Consider the following 19,846-nt stretch of genomic DNA (forward strand, 5'->3'; position numbering starts at 1 on the left):
CTTATTTTGCTTATATCTAACTTTTATTTTGAAATGCGCGTGCGACAACCGTACCGTTTGGCATGTGAAATTTCAGCACAAGTACGACCCCGAATATGTAAAGTGTGGATTTACATATATTGACGACAAAAAAAGGCTTTAAACCTCAGTGTGTCATATGTAGTGAGGCGCTCTCACAAGAGGGCATGAAACCTTCTAGATTAAAACGACATTTAGAAACCAAACATCCCAGTTGCAAGGACAAACCTGTGGACTATTTTCTAAGACGACTCCAATAGCTGAGGGCATCACAAAAGTGCCTATCATCTTCATGTTCAAAACAAGTACAGGCACTCAGCGCATCTTACTATGCTCACCGTGTAGCAAAGGCTAAGAAAGCCCACACAAAAGCAGAACAGCAAATAACTGGTGATCATTGTAAAAATAGTTATGATTATTATAATAATTTTACTTCAATTTGCTGGTTTCTGTTCAATGCAACCAGATCAGTGTTAAAGTTTAGTTAATGGTAACTTCAGTTTAGTCAATGGTAACTTAACTTTTCCTTACCCTAACCACTGTTTACAGTATTTGACATTTTTACTCTGTAATATTTCTATAATTTGATACATTTTGTTAAATAACAACAAAATATTGTTTATTTGTAAGTCTTGGTGATTTTCTTATGATTTATCTGTCACTAGTTGTGTATGTTAACAAATAAATACAAATTAATTAAAATAGCTAAAATTACATTATAGTTACTAAATATTTGGGTCGTGGCTTGATGACCATGTAAAATGTGGGTCCCATGGCCAAACCAGTTGAGAACCACTGTTTTAGGATATGGTACACTACATGCTAAATTTTATAATATTATTCAAATCAATTTGGTAGCATCCTGCCCATACTACAAACCATTCTACAGTGCTTTAACGTAGTCTGATGAAAATCATAACATTACTATGATTTGTCCAAAAAGGTTAGAATGGGATATATTAAAGTACAATAAATTCCCATCTGACACCATCACAAAACCAAGACAGCATCACCAATGCTTATCAACAGTGTTTGAAAAACAATATTATTTACATGATCCGAAAATAATACAGTAAAATATCTAAGAAATACTTCACCAAATCTAGATTAAATCGCTCATACTTGGACAATGTCCATGACGATGCCGGCCGCCACCATCCCCAGACCACCCAGCAGAAACGGCAGCAAGACCTGCGCCGCGATGATGTAGGAGCTCTCCGGCAAGAAGCCATTGGCAGAGCGGGTCAGTTTACAGGTGAAACCTCTGAGCTTCTTCCCTTGATAACAGAGCTCCAGCTCTAACTGAGTGACCACCATCTCTCTTACCCCATTACCCACCGCCGAGGAGAGTTTACTGGACAAAACAGGTCTCCTGGAAGCTTTTAACACACTATCACAGCAGATCACACAATGTTCTTCTAAAAATTAAATATGATGCCTGGAAAGACAGGATGTAAATAATAATAGGGTAATTTAGTATCTCCAGATCCAGTCTCCAGTCCCAAACAATTTCTTCTCAAAATTCAATATGATGCCTGGAAAGAGGGGATTAAATAATAAAATTATAAGAAAATTGATTCTTAATGTTTTCTGGGAAAACAGAATAAAAATAGTACGGTCATTTAGTATCGTCAGATAGTCCCAAAAATGTTCTTCTCAAAAGTAAATATGATGCCTACAACAAAAATGGCAAGAATGTAAATGCAAAAATGTTGTCTGGAAAGACAGGATGAAAAAATACTAAGGAAATTTTGCATCTCCAGATAGTATTTTTCTCGAAAACATGACACCTAAAACAAAAATCGACAAGAAAATTTATATTTAAATTATAATGTAACGCAAATAATAAAGTAATTTAGTATCTCCTGATAGTCCCAAAAATGTTCTTTTTGAAAAAAAAAAAAAAAAAAAAAAACAACAATGAAAACGGATGTTAAAATTTTGCCTGGAAAGATGTGTTGCAAATAATAAAGTATTTTAGTATCTCCAGATAGTCCTGAAAAAAAAGTTCTTCTCAAGATTAAATAAGAAGCCTAAAACAAAAACAGCAATGAAAATGGAGGTTAAAATGTTGTCTAGAAAAACAGGATGTACGTAATAAGGTAATTTAGTATCTCTAGATAGTCACAACAACTTTCTTTACAAGACAGAAAAAGATACCTAAAACAAAAAAATGACAAGAAATCGGATGTTTAAATATCACCTTAGAAGAAAGGATATAAATAACAAGGTAATTTTAGTATCTCCAGATAGTCCCAAAAATGTTCTGCATGAAAAAAATGACACCTAAAACAAAAACGGTATGAAGATAAATGGTAAAATGTTGTCTGGAACAATGGGATATAAATATTATGGAAGTTTTATATCTCCAGATAGTCCCAAAAAAGTTCTTAGCATTAAATGATGCCTAAATCAAATACAGCAATGAAAATGGATTTTTAAGTGTTGCCTTGGAGACATGACCTACTGTAAATAATGTTCTTTATAGTCTCCAAATAGTACCGAAAATGTTCTTCTTATCAAAATAAATATGATCCCTAAACAAAAACGGTAAGAATATAGCTGTTAAAATGTTCCTAGAAAGACAGGATGAAAATAATAAGGAAATTTCTTAACTCCAAATAGTCCCCAAAGATTTCTTCTCAAAATAAAATGACGCCTAAAACAAATAAGGCAATGAAAATGGATTTCTAAATGCTGTCTTCCCAGATGTACATAACAAAATAATTTAGCATTTCCACAACAGCTCAAAAAAAAGTTGGCGAATTTCTTTAACTCCTTCTCCAAGGTGTCATTTGTTCAACAGAAACCTTCTCCTTTACTGTTTCCCTGAGAATCAAAATCCACTTCTAGAAACTTCTTGAGACTCTCCGTATGCCTGGTAAGATAAAGATTAAGCAGTCACTTCAGCGCTTTCAAAATAATTCCCAATCCGCATTTCTTTTTCAATCACAAGTTGATAGATGCTCCACAATATACGCTCTTCTGTTTGCCACAGGACTCACGACTCCGAAGAAAAACAGTCCTGTCCGGCTCAATGTCTAACAATGGTCTAACAGGTCCAGAACGTGACAGAAACACATGTTGAGGCTTTTTTTTTCCACTCGTTCCGGAGGGCAGTCCTTTCTCCCCCTCCTCACCGGTGCATCAGGCCCTCTAAAACAGTCACTGGTTTGACCCTCATTACCTCCTATAAACTGCTCTGAGTCCTGCGTCTGTCCGGTTTGTCCTGCTCTCAGCTAACGTTCTCCTCTGACGTACTTCTGAACCTGTCTTATCAGCTGTGAACGGGTGAGTGCTTGGCAGACGGACGAGACGGGGGGGAAAGATGAAGGAGGAGAGGAAGAGATAGATGGAGATTGAACAAGTGTGTGCGTGAGAGACAAAGAGAGCGATTGAGAAGCCGTAGGGTTGTGAAAAGCAGCGTTGTTCGATTACTCACCGCTCTACCTCTTGCTCGCCAGTACATAGAGGACACACTGGGAAAGAGAGGCATGATTCAGCTAAATTTAAAAAATGGTTTGGTCGTTAGCAAGGCACAGTGACGCAGCAAATACAGCCTCACATCAACAACACGGACCTATGATCTCATTCATTAAACAGCCATCGAGACCGAGCATCACTTATTAAATGACAACCAGTTCAAGGACAGATGCTTTCTTAAGCACTGGATACAGGTGAATAAAGTGAATTTATTGCAAGGTGTCTCTCCTCTAATATAGAAGTCTGTTTCTGCCAGAAAATTTCATCTCAAAAGAACAACTTTGCAACCTTTTCTCTTTTCTTTAATGTTTTTAGTTTATTGTTTTCTGGTGAGTCACACTTTTATTTTTAGGAATTGTGAGTTTATAGACACAATACTCACAGGTCTAGTTTATAATTAATTTAGAGCTATTAATTATGATTTACCATCTCAGTTTTTAGCTTTTTCCTTGTAAAAATTACCAAATAAATTATTTTGGTGTAAGTTCTCAAATAAATTTTATAACTTATAATATTAAGTAATTAATATAACTACATTGTTGTATCATAACATTAGTGTTTCAACTACTCGTGGGTCGTTATTGACGTGCTGCGCTAACGCAAGACTCTTATCGGGCAATAAAAAGATATCGCGGTTAATCTATTCTCAAGTTGGGTTGAAAGCTGGGTCTATATTCTATGCAAGCTTTGATGACCTTCACCTTGATATTTTAGTACGGATGTATACCTGACCGGTGAGCCGTCTGGCAAAAAAGTGCTTGTAAATCAAATTAGCAGAATGCCCTTTTGGATCTTTCACTTACTTCGAAGACACTACTGACTACGTTCACATGGACATCTTTAATCTAGTTACTTGCCTTAATAGACAATAATATTATTAGGGTGTTTATGTGAAGTGCTTTCATGTAAGAGTTTTCTGTCATTTTGGGTGACTTTAACTGCAGTTCGGCAGTTTCACTTTCATTCATGAACATTTCATTCATGCCCCCGTGACAAACTGAAGTATTAGATGCAAATAAGGAGTGAGGACTGGTGAGAGTGTTATGGAATTTTATAACACACGCCAAATAGAAAGAAAAAACTTCTGCATTTTGCGATGTGTGTGTGTGTGTCTGCGGTCTTTTTCTGACAGCTGCATGTGTGGATCTTGTCGGAAAATATGGCAGAAGTGCTACATGACGGTAATAGTTTGATTGCGGTGTTTACTTCAATAATGCCACTAATATATGTCCACATGTCTTAATTTCAATTTTTGTTTAGTTCAGTTATGACTTTCAATAACAAAAAAAAAAAAAAGATAATCAAAAATCAGTTTGGAGCTTATGTAGGCCTACAGTTAAAAATTCATACTTAACTGAATAAACAGTAAACACAAGTACATCTTATTGAACATCATTTATTTTCATCACCAATTATCACAGTAGAACAGTTTCTCAAGCAGTTTGTGATGAATTTTGAAAACCGAAGATGAGCCCTTGGTCTAATGTGCCACCTGGCTTGAGAAAACCATTCTCAAAGACTTACTTTTAGTTGTTATTTGGGTAGCACACATATTCTAAATGCCTTTGGCAGAATTCAAATGAGCTATTTTAATCTAGATTAATTCCTTGATTACAGTGAGATTAATCTAGATTAAAAAAATGAAACTATAGGTGGGCATAGATTCAACTCATTTTAATGCAGAACTTTGCATTCCGTAGGGTGCTGACAGCTTGCAATTATGAGTTTATACCACACAATTCTGAGCTAACATTTCACAATAGTGATGTTTTTTCTGCTTATACAAATGTCTTGTTAATGACAGAGGTCAGAGGCCAGACTGATTGAACTGAGAGAAAAGCAACAATAACTCAAATAACCACTCGTTACAACCGAGGTATGCAGAAGAGCATCTCTGAATGCACAACACAACCCAACCTTGAGGCGGATGGGCTACAACAGCAGAAGATAACACCGGGTGCCACTCCTGTCAGCTTAAAACAAGAAACTGAGGCTACAATTTGCACAGGCTCTCTAAAATCAGACAACAGAAAATTGGAAAAACGTTGCCTGGTCTGTGAAAAACAGTGTACCCATCTTCTCATGGCTACTTCCAGCTGGATAACGCGCCATGTCATAAAGCGTGAATCATCTCAGACTGGTTTCCTGAACATGACAATGAGTTCACTGTACTCAAATGGCCTCCACAATATTTTTTAACGCCTACCCCCAACCCAACCCTAAACCCAACCATCAAAGTACTGTAAAAATATTAATTATTGTTATACAGTGTCATTAAAAAATGCTGCTTTATTAATGTGCATTTCGCACTTCCGGCCGGCCGCATATCCGATCTAGACTTAACCGAATATTTCCAGTACCTTGTTGAATCTATGCCACGAAGGATTAAGGCAGTTCTGAAGGCAAAAGGGGTCTAACCCGGTACTAGTAAGGTGTACCTAATAAAGTGGCCGGTGAGTAAGTTTGCAACTGCTTCTGAGTTAACATGCATTTTTCGAGAATTGAACAATTTGTAAATTAACATTTTGATCTGATTCTTCTTTTTGTTGCAGTTATGAGACTCACATTTTTTTTTTAAATCTCCCAATTCTGACTTTATTCTTGCAATTTACCTCACAACTTGGAGTTTGAAAGTAATTTTTTTTACAATTTCAGGTTGCAATTTTATGTGCAATTTTTTTGCAATTTCTTGCAATTCTGATTTTATACCTTACAATTCAGAATTGACGTCTAGCAAGTTAGACTTTTCCCAAAATAGCAGGTTCAAAAATTTATATAATTCTGTTTTCTTCTGACGGCAAGTGTGTTGCTATTTTAAATTTGCATCTTACAATATGGCTTTATTTCAACAATTAAAAAATTACAGCTAAACATTTTGAGGCAACACTAAAATTCACTTTTATTTCTGAGATTATACCTTGCAGCATTGAGTAAACCTTTCACAAATTTGACTGTTTTCCCCCAAACTGCACATTTCCTCTCTTTCTTTATTTATTTATATTATTTTTTTGCAAATATCTTTTTAATATATTTTGAGTTTATATCTCACGATTATTACGAATCTCCTACATAATGCCTAATTTCATAAACAAAAATGAAATTAATTTTTATAATAATTACTATGTTTATTGTTATTCAAAAGTGTTTTAGTCCTTTTCAGACCCAACAATTCTAAAACTCACTGCTGTTGTTTAAACATTTTAACACCTAAATTTGTAGTTTTGTATCACAGGTTTTTGTCATAGCTAATGGTTGGCTACTTTTATTGTTTTTAATCCAAGGTAAATTTTTACAGCACTATAATCTATCCACAAAACCTACAAGTTTTATAAAAACTTCAAAATGACACCATTTTTTGGTGAAATATTGCTTCAGTGCTTCATGACTGGAGTGTTTTTCCAGTCTTTCTCCTTCCGAATGAATTTTAATGATGACATTAATTTCCCTCACACTCTGCTTCCTGTAAGGAAGGACCATAAATATCAGCACTTGACACGCTGGATAATTAAAGTGGGCCCATTATCTGCTACAACAACTCTGAACTGTTGGAAAGTCATGTCAGGCTATAAACTGTTATGTAAAGTTGCCGAAACTTATTGAACAGTCTCTTACCTGCACGCTGTCCAGCACCATGCCTGCCATCACCATCCCCATCCCGGCCAGCAGATATGGGAAGAGCACCTGGAGGCAGATAGAAAAGGCAGACTCCTCTTCGATCTTAGCCTGGGCTGTTTTTGTCTTCTCCTCCACAGGTTTTTTGGATGGTATAATGGGAGGGGGTAACAGCAGGTCATTTTGCCCATCTAGGCTGCCAGTCCGATCCAAACCACCCTTTCCTTTTCCCTTTTTGGACTTCTTGCGACCACCTCCTTTCCTCTGCCGAACTTCATCTCCTGGCATGGTGGAGTCTCCGGTCCGTTCCGTCTGAGACAGAAAGAAAGTAATTTTTAAACTGATGTAGGTACAGCTTGAGAAGAGGATTAATTTAGTATAGAACAGATCAGATTTAAATTTCAAGTAGGCATGGGGCAATTTCAAGGTTTACCGTGGTTTGGAAAAGTCAAGGTTTAACTGCTAAACATTTTTCTGTTAATATAACATTTCTATAGTATATGTACGTTTTTTTTTCTTGGGGGGGGGGGGGGGGGGGTAACAGTATCTCAAGCAGAAATGGGACCTCCACATCAAAAACTACTAGTCAACCCACAATTCAGGAAACATTATAAAAACAAATGTACTTACACACCAACATATTAGCATACTGGACCTGAACAGCGCAGTGGCTTTACTTCAGTGTTTCTCAACCACATTACTGAAGGACAACCAGCTCTGCACATTATCCATGTCTCCTTAACCAAACACACCTGATTCAGATCATCAGCTAATTAGCAGAGACTGAAAGATCTTTGTCTGTCACACACATTACAGGAGACATCCAAAACAGAGTTGAGAAACACTGCATTAAATCCAAAGAAAAATATCCAATGTTTTTGAAACTAATGAACATAGCAGAAGTCAGTGAATTTTATTGTAATTATTTAGCCTAACATGTTTACAGCTCAAAATTTTTTTTAAATGTTTCTTAAAATAAAATGTATGGTGTTCAAAAAGGTTTAATGTATTAAATTTTTAACCCAGACATAAAAAAGAACATATTTTAGAGCAGTACCGTGACATTTTTTTCAAGCTTATCATACTGTGAGAATCTTATAATGCCTATGTCTAATTTCAAGGTTTTTTTTTCATTATAATATTTGGTGGAATAGCCCTAATTTTCACTTAAATAAATAAAAATCAGTTGTTATTTTGACCAATTGTCATTTCTAAAATGAAAAATTTAAATGACCACATAAATATGATATTTCTAACTGATTTTGTTTCCTAACTATAAGTTAAACTGACTGGCTGAGGCATGTCTTTCTGTAGCCATTCATCAGGTTTTTTTTTTTTTCATTAATTAATTTTCTTTTTAGCTTAGTCCCTTTATTAATCTGGGGTCGTCACAGCGGAAAAAACTTGGATAGGAGACAAGACTTTTGTCAGGTAGTGTATGTGCCATACTGTTTGCTGTGCCCTAGTAAAAGCTTTGGGTTACTGTTTATATTTTATGTCAGTCTATTAATTGGGAGTGATAATCCCAGATTAAATATGTTATTCTCTATATACAACTAAATCAACAATTGTGAAAGAAATTCAGTTTAATAAATTAAACAAACAGGCGACGAGGTGCACAGTAGGTCATTTGGCATATCTGTGTGGAGTTTGCATGTTCTCCTTGCGTTCACGTGGGTTTCTTCCCGGTGCTCCGGTTTTCCCCACAGTCCAAAGACATGCGCTATAGGTGAATTGGGTAAGCTAACTTGTCGGTTGTGTATGAGTGTATAACCTCTTAGGGCCTGAGTGTCCATATACGTGGACAGCACATTTTAGCTCTTAAATGGCTATTTAAAATACTTTGAATGTTTTATATTTTGTTACATACATCCAGTGTCATCCTGCAACTGTTTTGCAGCATATGAAATGTCCCAAACCCTATTTTTAACTGTCCAAAATGAGAAAAAAGGTTATTTTTACTCTCTGATAGTCAAATCAAGTTTAAAAAAAGGGTATATGTAAAAATGCATAAAAAAGTGTTTTATGTAAATTCAGACCACAAGTCCACATATTCGACATAATTTTCTCTAAAAGTACATAATATCAAAAGATGATACTTATATTTTTATTACATGGTGTTTACATGCAAATCACAGACACTCATCAGCACTTTGTTATTAGCTCTGTCAAGCTGCTTTTAAACCAAACTTGCTACCACTAAAATGAATCAAGTCAACAGTTTATCAGTGTACCAACAGTTAACAGTTTATCATCACTTCGCTCTCTAAATCACACCGACGGTCTTCATGTTTAGATTCATAGCGCTCATAACGCGTTGCTATAGCAATATTAAAGTAGCACATTCTCCCACAGCTTTCACTGCTGCATGCCACAAACCTCACCTCATCTTACAAACAAATAAACGTATCTCGAACGTATCTGCATTAACGCTGAATGCTCTTGATGACAATGATAGATGTGGAAAACAAAGATGGGTAACACGGTTGATGGCTTGTGTTCCACATCAGCGAAAGAAAGCCACGTAAAGAACAGCCTACCGTCTCAAATTAGCCCTTCTTTTGTGTTTACATTCATCACATTATATGAAACTTCGCTATCGATAAAGCTATAATTCACTCTAAGCGCTTCAGCGCCTTTAATCACTATTCGAAATGTTTAACTTCCTCGACAGGAAACGCATTCACCAATAGTACTACGGAGAAAGCTTGACTCATGAATATTTATTAGTCACGTGGGGGACGCGCCAGGAAGGCTACGAAGCGCGTGCAAGAATGAATTATTATTCATAAGCGGATTCGTTAGTTTGTGCTGTATTTGGGCAATTCTTCAACTGCAGTTACTTTTAGTCTTGTGAAGTTGAGTAAAAAACTTGTTCAAAATTAGCGTAACATACCTCATAAGTTTAAACAATTTGCCAAGTTTTAAGATCTGTAAGAGGACAAACTTAGATAAGAAGAGAAACATTTTATGCATCGTGAACTGAACAAATGTCAATTCCACCACATCTCAATATGCAGCTTTCGTTTCAAAATGAAGTAAATGATGGCAGTCAAACATTGTCTAAGATCATTTTTGTATCTAGTTTAACCAATCTTTCCACAATATATATATATATATATATATATATATATATATATATATATATATATATATGTATATAATAGGCTAATTATACATCTTTTTTTTATTATTAACAAGAACCAGCAAGTACAGTTTTCTTATACAATAATGAAATAAATTAGTTGTATGCTGAATTGTACACCTGTCACACTCTAAAATGTAATATTAATTTGGTTAAGAGCTTATTAGAAAATAAATAAACTCAATTTGTATATTAAATAGAGCAGGAACATATACATTGTGAATATATTTGTAATGTGTGATGAGAACTTTGAAAATATATATTTTTTTAAATGTGTGGGGTGATGGAGATGACAGTGGTGGAAATGACATCTCAACAGTTTATTGTAAAAAAAAAAAAATAGCTTTACCGATTAGCTTTGAATTGATACTAGCTTTTCATGTATACAAAACACTCTTATTTACCTTAATTTTGTTTATTTTTAAAAACAACATGTACAACATGTTTGGAAATGACGTAGAATAAATGTATTTCTTTATCAAGCAATATTCACCTTGATTTTTCTTTATATGTTGTTGATGAAAATTTAAACTCCCTCTATTGAACATGTGCTCAGATGGCACTATTCATTTTCATAGAAACCACCTAAATAATCTTTCACACAAACTTTTTAAAGCGACTACAGTGTTGTGGTGGAAATGACACTGATACTGTGCGACAGTTATATTTTGTATAAAAAATAATAATGATAAGAGTCTCACATTAATAACTATAAAATATTGAAATTATTTCACTAGTGCTTAATTAAGATACATTAATAGATACCAGATAAACAATATTTTAAAAAGTTATTTTCATAGTTGAAATTTTAAAACTCTGGGTGTGTGACAAGGTGGAAACAGTGATTTTGACACCTAAAAGGAGGTTAAAAAACTCAATATAAACACATTTAGGTCATTTACTTTAATCATTACTATTGCACTGTGAAGAGACTTTCAAACAGCACAACAACAAAATGCTTCTGAAGACAATCACCTACTGCACCTTTAAACCTTTGAGTTTCTTCTGTTAAACTCAAAAGATATTTTGTAGAATGCTGGTTGTTTATAAAATATATACTATAGAATTCAAGGGGTTCCAACAACCAGCATTTTTATCAAAATATCTCCTTTTTTAAAACAAAAGAAGAAACTCAAATAGGTTTTGTACAAGTAAACAGTGACTAAATGATGACCTTTTTTTTTTGCATGAAATATCCTCTTTAGATTATCATTTATAAATACCAAAAATATGTGTTTCTACTTTTGTGATGTCGTTTGCAATCAGTCATGAAATACATTGCTTTTAAATATGAACCAAATCTGCTGCAAGAGGAATCACCAAACAAAAGCAAAGACTAAAAACATTCGATAAAATACAAAAGGCACAACTTTAATGTACATAATGGTTTTAATGAGGGAAAGAACTATACAGTCTAGTGAAGCACTTTGAACGACACAATCAAATTTATTTGCAGCTCTATGGAAACAATATATTTAGATATGCACCAGTGTATTGGCCATTAATATTTATTAGATAATTTTTGATTAGTTTAATGGCATAAGTGTCGGCAACACCCTTAAAATAGCAGATTATTATACTATTTATTAATTAACTGTGTGAAGGCAATGAGTCAATTAGATTTTTTGTGTGTGTGTGTAAAACAAAATAAATATTGTTTTTAAAAAATATACAATTATAATATAATATTTTAATAATATTTATGTAAATAATATAACAAATTGAAGCAAAACATCGATAGTACAAATCTCATTTGTCAGACATCTTTATTGAGTGATTAAACTTTTTGCCTGTTGATCATTAAATTAATCCAATCCATGTTTATGGAAAATAATCTAATTCAGTACTTAACAAGCTGAAATTGCATGCAAGTAATAAAAATATCTAAATTGGGAAATATTTATTTGTTAAAAATCTGTATCGGCCAAAAATTATTCATATTGGCACATCAGTAAATATTTCAAGCTTGTTGCAAAATGCACAAATATTTAGGTATTTATGTTCAGGGAAAAGGGACTTGTGTTGTTCACAGTGTTTGTGGGAGAATTGAATAATTACAAACAGATGGATTCATCAAAAGCTTAATTCAAGTACCAGCTTTATTCTCACTGAGAGGAAATCGCATTGAATGGAGAAAAAGAGATGGATTTATTCAAAAATAGTCATCACATTTTGCTCTTGTACCCAGATCTTAATTAAATGTCACGTTAAAAAAAAACAGAACTATTGTAACTTTTTTTATATACATAATTTTTTTTATTTAGTCTACAATACAGTCTTTTAGCAATAATGATCTTTATTTAATTTGTAATGCAACCTCATAATAAGGAACAAGAGTTTAAACATGCTGTCTAGAATACAAAATAATGTGACTGGACTACTTTCCATTTGCTCACATTACACGTGTCCACGCATGCATCTAACTTTCAAAGGTCAGGAGAAGTTGCACACCAGCCAGACAACTTATAATTGAATGCATGTATGGTCCATTTTATGGGAAGCTGATAACACAAACCAAACCTAAATCCAAATACAGTGTAAGCACAGCACCAGCTTATCCATGCAGATCTAACATATAAACGTCTTACCTATCACAATGTCGCAAAGCAAAGGAAAGTCGTAAGTGAGCAGCATAAATCTTAGAGGGCACCGAGAATAACAACGTGAATTGGATTGGAGGAGTCACAGATAGGGGGGGCCCTCGGAGAGGTCTTAAATTTCATCCTGTTGGCAGTTTTGAACACCCCCTCCTGTCTGACCTCATCTGCCGCTGAGATGGTGGTGTTGACAGGGAAACCCACCGCTCCTCTTCCTTCAAAGATCATCCAGTTAAAGAGATAGCTCACACAAATGAGGAAAATTCTGTTAGATCTGCTCAACTTTGACTGTTTCAGACTAATTTGAGTTTTGTTTTGTTTTTGTTCAACACAAGGGTGCCGAATATATGCCAAACCATATTACAATAAATCTGCCAAGGGGAATTTCATAATTTATTTTATAATATTTAAACAAAAACTAGAAAATGTTGCTTTAAATCATATTAACTGACTCAGGTAACTAGCCTATTACTGTAAAAACAAACAGAAGAGACTAGTCAAGCTGCTCCTGCCTTCACCTTGATTTGCTCGCAGATGACTTGCATTTTCATTGCATGACTGGCATTGTCCTCTATCTATAAAGTGACAGTATTTTACATTTTTTTACAAGTCTGATTCATTTACAATATTTAATTGAATCTTTTTTTTTTTTGTAGCTCAGCAATAAAATAAAGAAACAAAATGTTGTGTTAAATTCGAAATGACAATCTGTGTCAAAGGCATTTACTCCTACCCTCTCCATTATTCTCACTCTCTTTTCAGATAGAATGGTGGGCCAAATCAGAGGTTACCATGAACCAACTTTGGCTACTTTGGGCATCTCTGGTTTAACATATTTAACATAAGATATACAGTAAAAAAAAAAAAAAAAAAAAAAAAATTGGAAACCTGAAAAAATTGACATCCATATAGTAATACTATGTATGTCAATGGTTAAAGGTTTACAGCATTCTTTAATATACAGTACACTCTTGTATATAAAAGTACCAAATACTGTCACTGTTATGAAATCTTTTCACAACTTAGGACACTTAGGTACTTAAAGGGTACATGTTAGAACATCAAGGGTCCATATTGGCAACATACATTTATGTATTTGTACCTAAAGAGTCCATAGGGGTACCTCAAAGTTATGTATTAGTACCTAAATATCAGTACCTTAAATTTATGTTTAGAACTAAAACCTAATAAGTCCATATGGGTATCTTACAGATATATATCAGTCGCTAAATGGCCTATGGTACTTCAAAGTTATTAGAATCTAAAGAGTCCATATTGGTACCCCAAAGTTAAGTATTAGTACTTAAAAGGTCTATAGTCGTATACTACTAATACATGTTATGTATCAGAACTGAAGGAATCCATATTGATACCTTAAAGTTATGTGCAAGATTAGAACTTAAAGGGTCCATATTGATATACCTAACAGTACACATTAGTCACATGACCTAATCACATTACATGTTCAACAACATCATCTCAGAATTTTATTTTATGCAGTATTATTGACAGTTCGATCAAACTGAGACCAAAACAAGTTAAAGGTGCAGTATGTAAGTTTGACACCCAGCGGTTGAACTAGGTATTGCACTCCTGGATCAAAACACACGGAAGCGCAGGTTACAAGATTGACGTGAGTGTGCCTGACCATCGTGTGGAGCTCTGAATCTGCGTCTTTTTTGAAGTTTGCTACTGTCCACCGGAGGTCGCATTTCGGTTATGCTCGGAAGGCTTTCTGAATGAATGAATTAAAAAAGTTTTCCAACAAGGCAACCTGAGGTGCTTAAATATAATTGGATAAAGTGGCAATGGGCGGGTTAAAAGAACCAAAACAAAGACGTTCCACCAGGTAACACACATTTTCAAAGCAGAATATCTGACTATAGCATTGTTTTTTAGATAAACAAGCATGTTCACTTAGCAAGTTTCCTAAATATTTGCAAATATATTGTGGTATTGTTATGCTTTAAAAGAATCAAAAACTTAAATACAGCATCTTTTAAGGTTTGGAGTTAGGATAATTCAACATAGAGGAATTTTCCACCACTTTGTGAAATGTAAATTGTTTTCTGGGTACAAATAGGAGCATTATTCCGTCCATAAATATTACAAAAAACTTATTAGAAGTAACAAATTACTTTGATGTAACCATAAATGACAAAACATACAGACATAAAAAATTACTGTACTGTGCAGAATTCAAATAGAGAATCATCTGTAGAAACAGAATACAGTAAAGAGATTTTGCCACAGATGCCTGGCCTTGTGATGCTAATACTAACTGATTAACACAATAAATGTTACTAAGGATAAATGTTTTTGTAAAAAAAAAAAAAAAGTTTTTATTTAACTAAATGTATGCCTGTCTTTCAGTTTCCTTACAAAAAGATTATCACATATTTTAAATGATTTTGCTTCAGTTCTTTCAAATAAAATATCTCCGAAACGAGGAATGCAATCAATAATTAAAAAAAAAAGTTTAGCATTAACATACAAAAATACTAAATTAAATAAAGAAATATTAACTATCTTAATTTCAAATTACGCAACACAGTGGCGCAGTAGGTAGTGCTGTAGCCTCACAGCAAGAAGGTCACTGGTTCGAGCCTCGGCTGGGTCAGTTGGTGTTTCTGTGTGGAGTTTGCATGTTCTCCCTGTGTTCGCGTGGGTTTCCTCCGGGTTCTTGGGTTTCCCCCACAGTCCAAAGACATGCACTATAAGTGAATAGGGTAAGCTAAATTGTCTGTAGTGTATGAATAAGAGTGTGTGGATGTTTCCCAGCGATGGCTTGCTGCTGGAAGGGCATCCATTGTGTAAAACATGTGCCGGATAAGTTGGCAGTTCATTTCGTTGTGGCGACCCCGGATTAAGAGACTAAGCCAAAAAGAAAATGAATAAATGAATGAATTTCAAATGAAAGTTTGCATGAGCTTTTATTGTTATCGATTCTGTTATTTCAAAACTTTGATTAAAAAAAAAAAGGATATTTGTTCACAATTTTTAAATTAAGCTAATTTTTTTATAGATTGATTTGAAAATGTAAAATGGCTTTATAGATTATATATAATATATATATAATATATATATATATATATATATATATATATATATATATATATATATATATATATATATATATATATATATATATATATATTTACTACCCTTTAGTTATGTTAGGGATAAAAACATCCACTGAATTATACTGATGTAAAAATGCAACAGACAAAAATTGTTTATTTATTTATTTATTTTTTTTATGTATTATAAATCTGTTAATCAACCTCAGTCCAGATCGAAACTACTAAATTGTTTAGAAAATTAGAGGATTTTAACTATTTAATTGCAAAAATCATAAATGATGTCACTGATTTGGTAAAAAAACACACAAAATATTTAGACACACACACACACACACACACACACACACACACACACACACACTTTCAATATAAAAAGTAATTGTGGGCTGGATTTTTTTTAACCTTTTATTACAGTCTTGAACGTGAACAATTAGTAACAACAACGGCTTTGATGCATTGTTAGATTTTAATTTTTTCTTCCTAATTTACTGTTGGTGGCTGTTTTTGCCTTTTTGTCTTCTATTATAACCACAGTTGATGGTCCATAAATACACAGTCTTTGCTTTTGTTTACTCCATGTAGTTCTGAGAGGTGAGATACATATTTAGATTTTTTGACAGACATCAAGGTAAGGGCACAAAGTTCACTCACACCCTCTCACACACAATTTGCATATTAAATCCAGAAATAAGCTTTTTTTTATTTGCACAGGCCTTTTGAGAAAAAAAAACTATATATATATATATATATATATATATATATATATATATATATATATATATATATATATATATATATATATATATATATATACACAGTTGAAGTCAGAATTATTGGCCCCCCTGAATTATTAGAACCCCTGTTTATTATTTTCCCCAATTTCTGTTTAACAGAGAGAAGATTTCTTCAACACATTTCTAAACATAATCGTTTTAATAACTCCTCTCTAATAACTGATTTGTTTTATCTTTGCCATGAAGACAGCAAATAATATTTTACTAGATATTTTTCAAGGCACTTCTATACAGCTTAGAGTGACTTTTAAAGTCTTAACTAGGTTAATTAGGCAGGTTATGATAATTAGGCAAGTTATTTTATAACGATGGTTTGTTCTGTAGATTATCGAAAAAAAGTTGGTTAAAATTTAAAAGTTAAAATGGTGTTTAAAAAATTAATAACTGCTTTTATTCTACCCGAAATAAAACAAGACTTTCTCCAGAAGAAAAAACATGATCAGACTCTGAAAATTTCCTAGCTCTGTTAAATATAATATGTGAAATATTCAAAAAAGCAACAAAAATTCAAAGGGGGGCTAAAAATTCTGACTTCAACGGTATCTAATACATTGCCCCCTTGTCAAATCAGGGCCACAAAACGCGCAGAAACATGAAGCGCAAAGTGAAAACAACATCGCAAACTCATGGTTCAATAGAAAGCAAATCAAAATATACATTGCAATTGACTGGACAAATTTTGTAAAGGCAATGCTATAAAAATGTGCAATTATTATAAAAAAAATTAATTGCAAATGTTTTGCACTGCATGATTTTTATTTTCAGTTCTTTTTTGTAAGCAAATGTCATTATTTCTCAAAACCTAATTTCTCTTTGCAGGTTTTTAATTTTTTTTTTAGCAAAATTAATTTCTAAATTTCATCAAAATCTTTCTTTAGATTTAAACCTTTCTTTTAGATTGCAAGTCTATATGGCCCCAGATTGACTCCATGAACCACGAACAACTAAAAATCAAGATTATATGGTGTCATGGATTTACAATCGAAAAAAAAGGTCAATAGGGCAGAAAATTAGGGAGAAAAATACTAGAAAACTATCAAAAACAATGCATTAAAGGCAATTTTGTTTCACATGTCCAAGACTTTAATAATAGCTCAAAAAATCTAGTCCATATTTACTTTTTATATTGAATATATATATATATATATATCATGCTGAGCTTATCATACTGCAGTAAGAAAAAATTCCAGAAAGTGTCAGCATTGCATGTCAAGCATGCTGCCATCCCACACATTCCCCAAATATCTGAATGTGACCAAAACATGCTTTACTTCCTATGCAATGTCGTAGTGATGCACTAGGGGGAGGTAAAGCACAGCAGAACACGTGCCTCAGTGGCTAAATGCAAATAAGCCACATGATGTGAAGGTTATTGAGGAGAAACTTGTGTTTTAGTAATTATGAGCAAACACTTCGTGGAAATTGAAAGGAATCAGGTCAGAACAGTTGATTTACAGGGTTTGCATGTTAATCAAGAAACAGAGCAAAATAGCACGAGTGGGTGGGTGGGTGGATGAATTACATCCATAACAAAAACTCCCACACAATGCCTCCTATGGACTTCTGACTATAAATACCAGATTAAAATGCAGTAAAACACACACACACACACACTTATATAAATACACATATGCAGTAATTATGGCTATGCTGTTGCTTGACAGAAGTAGTGGTGGAAACTTGTCAGAGTAGCTAAATATAACTGTCCTCCCTTTCCAACAACACACAGTGGACACCTGTCACACACACACACACACACTTACCCACAATGCTTAACTTTCACTTTACACCACCTCCGCTCCCACACTCTTGCTTTGGCTTCAGACGTCCCAGCTGTTCTCCCCTTCATCTCAAACTTCAAAGCAGAAGAGAAGGAGCAAAAAATGAAGGTGCGCTATGCTAGGAAAAAGCACACTGATCCTATCAGTTTGTTTGACACCCAAAAGAAAAACAAGCTCTGTCACACGCCATAATGCGACGTTGCTCAGCAAAGGCAACATATTGCAGACACATTGTACATTCTATAGCATTACAAACCCATAAATTCCTGCCAAAGTCATTAATTCAAACGGTGACAAGTGGCGTCTTCCCACTTTTAAAGCAGGAAAAGATGGCTAATTGCTTCCTCGGAGCAGATTCACCTTAAACATACCCCATAAAGCTGTCACATCAAAAGAAATCACTGTAACAAGTAAACAGGGCCGGTTTCCACTAAAATTACAAGGCAGCTTTTAGTAAACCCCATCAGTACATATGTTTAATCTCTAGTGTACTCCGCTAACATGAAGAGACTCCAGCAGGGGGAATATACTGGAGTTCCAAGAAACACATAACCCCTAACCTTTCCTGAAATGCGGTAGCTTCGCACGTGCTAACAAGGTCTTAGCGGGGAACAGATAAATCAGACCTTATTAGATAGTTTAATAGCTTAAACTGAAATGGGATTAGTGTCAACACATTCCAAGGAGCTTAGTAGCACCTGCACTAAGCAAAACGCTTTAACGTTTCTTTGCAGAGAATCTTGCAGCATCAAAAATTGTGTGCTGGACAATTGCTATTTGGTTTAAAAGTTGCTTTGAAAAGTATTTTTGAACCCTTACGTACTGTAAGTGATGTTTGTATCCACTCTGGGGTGATTTTGAGTCTTTATTTGACCATAAACTTTTCTGTGTTTCAGCTATGATTGTTGGTGCCGAATCTTATTTTGACTTTTTATAGGAAATACTTTGAATTTAAAAAAAAAAAAATCAATAGGCTCTTTGCAAATTTCCAACCCTTTTGTTGTGTTAGGGATGAAACATCCACAAAATTAAACTGCTGTAAAAATGCATCAGATTAATATTTTTCTCAATTTTTTTTTTTGCATAATTCTGTCAATCAACCTCTGTCCTGATCAAAACTACTAAATTGTCTAGAAAGTTACCGGATTTTAACTCCTTAATTGCCAAAATCATAAATGACATCACTGATTTGGTGAAAAATACACACAAAATGATGTATTTTTAATATAAAAGTAATTGCGGATTAGATTTTTTTTCTTTACCTTTTATCAAAGCATGGACATGTGAAACATTGCCTGAGATTAGTTTTTTTTTTTTCCTAATTTTCTGATTT

At 33.9% G+C, this 19,846-nt stretch overlaps 1 protein-coding gene across 8 annotated transcripts in view; it reads right to left on the minus strand.

Annotated features, from left to right (window-relative positions):
- The window catches only part of slc41a3 (solute carrier family 41 member 3), a 142,820-nt gene that overhangs the window by 28,586 nt on the left and 94,388 nt on the right, over positions 1–19,846 (minus strand). For 2 of the 8 annotated variants that reach the window (XM_087307551.1, XM_087307552.1), the window contains 2 exons: positions 18,496–18,587; positions 7,114–7,425 (listed from right to left, as the gene is read on the minus strand). In XM_087307551.1, the coding sequence (XP_087163677.1) occupies positions 7,114–7,401 (288 nt within the window). In that variant the 5' untranslated portion in view covers positions 7,402–7,425; positions 18,496–18,587. Of the gene's footprint in view, positions 1–1,140; positions 3,327–7,113; positions 7,426–9,497; positions 9,813–12,846; positions 12,919–18,495; positions 18,588–19,846 lie in introns of those variants that run through there. The other 6 variants (XM_087307550.1, XM_087307546.1, XM_087307547.1 and 3 more) reach the window with 6 other exon arrangements.

The sequence above is a fragment of the Danio rerio genome, chromosome 23, assembly GCF_052040795.2.
Source record: "Danio rerio strain M-AB ecotype USA chromosome 23, GRCz13ab, whole genome shotgun sequence".
Lineage (NCBI taxonomy): Eukaryota > Metazoa > Chordata > Actinopteri > Cypriniformes > Danionidae > Danio > Danio rerio.